This window comes from Micromesistius poutassou (assembly GCF_964030765.1).
Source record: "Micromesistius poutassou genome assembly, chromosome: 8".
Classification (NCBI taxonomy): domain Eukaryota; kingdom Metazoa; phylum Chordata; class Actinopteri; order Gadiformes; family Gadidae; genus Micromesistius; species Micromesistius poutassou.
In genome coordinates, this window is record NC_140278.1 from 18347453 (window position 1) to 18353238 (window position 5786).

Consider the following 5786-nt stretch of genomic DNA (forward strand, 5'->3'; position numbering starts at 1 on the left):
TAAGCAAAATAATTAATAAATTAGTAAATAAATAAAAAATTTGCTCCAATATTAAAACCTCCCAACAAAGGTGCAATTCCCCACCCTCTTGTGTCACCTACACTCTACGTAGAAATTTAAAATAGGTTAGTGTTTTTCCCCTTTCACAATTTGGAATGTAGTATTCCTATCCGAAGATGCAGATGTTAATAATAATAATGATCATAATGATAATAATAATAATAATAATAATAATAATAATAATAACAATAATAATAATGTTATTGGGTCTTGTTCAGTGTTTATCTAAAGTAGTATTCTTTTTTATTTTTTTGTCTTTTTTTTTTTTAAATGCTGCTTTTCGTAAACTAAATTATTTACAGGCCATTACGATCTTTTTTCCAAGTCTCTCTATCCTACTTATTTATTCATCTTTTTAAGTATTTTCTTTTTTTTATTATGAAACATCGGTCCCTCTATATTTGTCATTTAATAGACATGATGTAGACATGATATAGTCTACCAAAGTGATATATCAGCAATATTCATCAGTACCCTCCATACACACTCGGTCTTTGCGATATCACCCGCACAAAGACACCCTGTTGGCCACCTCAAAACAGAGCCTTGTGAACTCTCTAACTGTATAGAAACATCAACGTGTGTGTGTGTGTGTGTGTGTGTGTGTGTGGGTGGCAGTGTGGATGTTTCAGTTGTCATGTGTACGTTTGCGCACTTTATGTACATTTGTAAATCAACCCCGCACCATCATCAGTTTGCTGTTTGTGTGTGTCGTTGTGTGTTTTTTTTTTTGTGTGTGTATGTGAGTGCGGGTTTGTGTGTATGTGTGTGTAGATGTGTGTGGGTATCTGCGCTCCAATATCGCTCATGGGGTAGGAGACCGTTTGACAGAGCATTGGACCCTGGGAAATCCACCTCAACCGCTGTTTGAGCCGCTGGCGTCTGTGAGGAGGAGACGTGGGATAGGGTGGAGGAATGGACACATGAAGAAGGACAGAGGGAGAGAAAACAAGGGGACAGTATTACTTCCTTTGTCACCCCAATGCTGCGGTGCTGTGAGGCCCTCATGTGCTCTAGCATAACATGCCTGTCGCAAAAGCAAACGTCCCCATAGAAATGACTCCACTTATCAATGCTTCATTAGCAAGCCTTCACTAAGGACAACCCTGACTTGATCTCTTGGCTTTAGGTGGGTGGTAAGGGCTCAAACAAGTAGGCATTGTTGTTATTGAACAGTTGTAGTACTTGGTCCTTCCAGCAGCAGTACAATCATGGTGCTTCAACACATACAAACACAGTGTCTGGTTCATGCAACTCAGTCCATTAGTAGTATCTGTGTGTGTATCTGTTGGTCTTATTGTGTGTGTGTGTGTGTGTGTGTGTGTGTGTGTGTGTGTGTGTGTGTGTGTGTGTGTGTGTCTGTATGTGTGTGTGTGTGTGTGTGTGTGTGTGTGTGTGTGTGTGTGTGTGTGTGTGTGTGTGTGTGTGTGGGTGTATGTGGGTTTGTGCAGGTATGTGTGTGTGTGTGTGTGTGTGTGAGTGTGTGCATGCATATGTTTGTGTGCATGAACTTGTGTGTGTGTGTGTGTGTGTGTGTGCAGGTACATGTATGTGTGTGTGCTTTCTGCAATCATGTGCCTTGGGTCATGGCAAGCAAACAGACTTCTACCAACATGCATCACTCTCTGGCATTTGCAGTATAGAAATTCTGGGCGACAGCAGAGCTGACTATGCATTGTTCGGAAAGGTCCATGAGACTGTTAAGCCTTTGGAATATACCAATAGCTTATTCAAATCAGGTTATGTCTACTGTGATCGTTACAGTGTTTTGACAAGTTGAATATAAGTGCCTTGATGCACTGATTTAGTAACTTTCCACTTTGTCTCTTTGAGGTAACAACCCGTGAGCGGCCAATAAGGTTGCCTCAGGCTGGTCTCATTCCTCCTGTGTGTGACATTCTCCCAGAATTCCTATAATTGAAGGCTGTTCTCCAATAAGCAAGAGGCACTTAGTTTTTTTTCACCATGACAACCACGTACCGTCTACCTCTATGCACCGTCAGGGTCATTAAACAAGAGAAGGTGAAGGAGAGAGAGAGAGAGAGAGAGAGAGAGAGTAGGAGTGAAGGGCGTAGAGAGAGAGGTGGAAGGGAAGGGGAGAGTGATACACCACAGTAGCGGTCACAGAGGAGGTCGGAGACCGAGAGAGGAGGAGGAAGGAGAAGTGATGGAGCAACGCAATGCAGCTAGAAGGCCACATCACACAACTATCCCAAAGAGAAACCAAATCAAACAAATATCAGGCTACAGTGCACACCACACCTTGACCTGTTCTCACCCCTGACTAATGGGCTTCTTAAAAATACTTTCTCTGTTCTAACCTAATATAATAGCACCACTGTCCTAGCCCTTAGTTCTGAGTTCTATGTGTCATTCAAACAGTTTTGCACTAACCTGCATTGTTTCCTCGACAGCACTATGACACACGCTAGCTTAATGAATATCATTACCCCATGTTCCACTAGCAAAGCCTCTCTATGCAGCAGGTTCATACAGAAACACACACAACAGGTGTTATGCATTTCGTATTAAGCACCAATAGTGTAACACAGACACATACACATTGAATCCACGCTCACTTCCTGCACCACCCAAACAATGGGTTTTAAATGATAATGACACCAAACAGAACACTACAGAAACTGATCAAAAACAAAAACTGCAATAAATAACGGCCGTTGCTGCGTAATTAATCAGATTACTATGCATTGATCATATATTTGAATATCGAATCGTATCAATTGTACAGTCCTGGTTATTGACAGTTATTGATCAGTATGTGCACAAGTCAATACAAAATAAAGTCACAATGCACCAAACACAGTCTGTGGTCACCACGGCAACAGGACATGCAGGTCAACGCATGGCCGGTTGCTCAAAGTGACAGAACAAAAATCGCCAAGGGCAACCAACACAGGCAATCAATCGCCACAGCAACCCAAACACAGGCCAACCAATCAACTTACAACAATGTGAGAGGAATTGGGGGTCAGGGCTTTATCGGTCACTAGGCAACCATTGCGATAGCGACGGGGTCCCCGCGAATTATGATTGGACAGGAGGATCTTGGGTGTGGTAAGTTGCCATTTCAGGAAAAGATCAACAACAGGAAAGAAAATAAATAAGAATGTGAAATAAAATAAAATGGATAACAGTATTTTATTATTTTCATTTTTCCCGGGTTGAACTAAGCTGTTTAGTTTTTCACTGATCTATCCCTGTTATAAATTTACTCTATAACTTTATATTATCAACAGTTAACATGTTAATCACAAACATCTTCAGCTATCAGCATTCTCTAACATCACATCATTCTGTCACCTTCCATAGTTTTTTGCCTGCCTAACCTCATTGTTAAATTTCACTCTCCCTTTCTCCCTCCCCTCCCTCTCTCCTCCATCCTCTGGCACACAGGACGGAACCTCAGCTCACCTATTGTCCTCTATTGTTCTGTGCCCCCATCTCAGTATGGGCGGTTGGCATCTTTAGGTCTTTTCAGCTGCACCTTGAGCCTTTTCATGCCAATCTGGAAGCCATTCATGGACTGGATGGCCGCCTGAGCGCTAGAGGGGTTGTCAAAACTCACAAAGCCTGAGAGAGATAAGGGGGAGGAGAGACAGAGAGAGAGAGGGAGGGAGAGATGGGGAGAAGGAGAGACAGGGAGAGAGGGAGAGAGAGATGGATAAGGAGAAGGAAAGACAGGATAGAGAGAGATATAAAGAGAAGGAGAGACCCAGAGAGACGGAGAGAGAGATGGGGAGAAGGAGAGACAGGGAGAGAGGGAGAGAGAGATAAGGAGTAGGAGAGACAGGGGATAGAGAAGGGGAGAGAGATAAGGAGTAGGACAGACAGGAGATAGAAGAGAGAGATGGGGAGAGAAAGTGAAAGGCAAAAAAGCGGAGGAGAGAGAGAGAGACAGATGTTATTTATGGGTTTTCATAAAAAACGACCTTAGTTTATCTGCTAAATGTCTCTTTTGAACTTTCTACCCATTACCCGCATCAGACTTCAGACACCATTGAAGCACCATTGAACACAATAGTTTAGGTATTCCACACACATAAAAAACACCCATCTACTTTGATTCGATTTCATGTATCCAGGGCCTGTTTCACTTTCTCCTAGCCAACCCCCTTGCTTCTCTCCCGTCCTATCACATCCCACGGCTCTCTGTGTCTCACCGAAGCACTTGCTCTGATTGGTGGCACGGTCCACAAACACTTTGGCCGAGATCACGTTTCCAAAGGGCAGGAACATCTGCAGCATTTCTGAGTCACTGAACTCCTGCGGCAGGTGGTAGATGAAGATGTTACAGCCCTCTGGACCTGGGAACAACACACACACACACACACACACACACACACACACACACACACAAGCAGACACAGACACACACACACACGCAGACAGACACGCACAAACCCATGGACACACACACACACACACACACACACACAAAGATACCCGATTAGCCGAAGAGATCAACAACTATGAATAAACATGAGGGGGAATAGACGAGGGGTGTGGCTCCACTCAGACAGGAAGTCACATCACCTTCTCTCTGCTGCTGTTGCTGGGGCTGCTGGTGTTGCTGGGCAACCAGGGTTGGCTGCTGTGGGAACGGCTGTCCGACCAATCCATAAGCGGCAGGGTAGGCAGCTATTGGAAGGGAGAGACAGCGACATAATTGGATTGAATCGAACATGTAGCAACATACAGTGTCCAATCGCAGCTGGTTTTTAAGAGCAATGGTGAACCCCGTGGGTGAGGTCGGTAATAACTAATGAGGCTACTCAGTAAACAAACAATGTCACAGGACACACAGAAACACACCCAGGACCTCCCAGGACCTCCTTCAAGACCGACATTAGTTGAAAGATGACCTTAAAGATTCACATTCAGAATGTACCACGCCACGAACCAGCCCAATGTTGTTTTTCAACCCTTGTGTTGATTTACATTTACAGCAGAATATAACATACAAAGGATCTGATAGGACGTGACACATACTCCTGCATCAATGTTAAAAGCTTTGGTTAGTGTGCCTGTTACCAAAGAAGAAAGGAAGGAATGGCTTTGGTGAATGTATCTATTAACCAAACAAGAAGACGGAGTGATATAATTGGTTAATGTATCTATTAACCAAAGAAGAAGAGAAGGAGAAGTTTTATTGACCGCCAGTTCAATGCCTGGTCATGCTTGCTTCCACATCCCATAAATGAATCCTTCCATTAATTAAATCACGATCTGGGAGCAGTAACAACAAAGGTTTTGTCGAGCTGATCTTCTCTGTGTCTCAGATTAATGTACCAGGAAATGTTGCAGCTTTAAAAGCTTTCCAGTTACTAACACAGGGCGGTATGGATGGATGCTGTGCGGCATGATGTGTTTAAAGAACAAAAGAGCGGGTCCCTGCACTAACCCGTGTAGTGCTGCATGCCTGTGTAGGCCTGCTGTAGGGGGTCCAGCGCAGCCGGACTCTGGGCTGCAAAGGTAGAAAGACAACAGATTACAGTTCAAGTCTCAAAGGGCTCCACAGATCCCATGTCACAAGTTTCACTTTCATTCATCCCTCCTCAATCAGCAAATATTTTCCTTTCACCCGAATTAGAAGTTTTACTTTTTTTGCTTACAAAAGATACCTTGATATGCGTGGATGCCATTGGTGTAGATTGCTTCTGTCGCTTGCTGCCCATTGGTCGGGGCTGGCAAGCTGCTGTAACCGT

The 5786-nt window shown here is 43.8% G+C and overlaps 1 protein-coding gene across 4 annotated transcripts in view; it reads right to left on the reverse strand.

Annotated features, from left to right (window-relative positions):
- Positions 1-329: 329 nt before the first annotated feature.
- Positions 330-5786, reverse strand: part of LOC311351407 (CUGBP Elav-like family member 3) — a 9431-nt gene continuing 3974 nt past the window's right edge. Inside the window, exons 6-12 of one of the 4 annotated variants that reach the window (XR_014636734.1) lie at positions 5703-5786; positions 5483-5545; positions 4615-4719; positions 4242-4385; positions 3493-3651; positions 3027-3125; positions 793-942 (exon numbers count right to left, since the gene is read on the reverse strand). The exon at positions 5703-5786 is cut by the window's right edge and continues 66 nt beyond it. Coding sequence is in view for 2 of the 4 variants with exons in the window: in XM_084471545.1 (XP_084327671.1) it covers positions 3524-3651; positions 4242-4385; positions 4615-4719; positions 5483-5545; positions 5694-5786 (533 nt within the window). In the remaining 2 variants the exon portion in view is untranslated. Of the gene's footprint in view, positions 943-3026; positions 3126-3492; positions 3652-4241; positions 4386-4614; positions 4720-5482; positions 5546-5693 lie in introns of all 4 variants that reach the window. The other 3 variants (XR_014636735.1, XM_084471545.1, XM_084471546.1) reach the window with 3 other exon arrangements.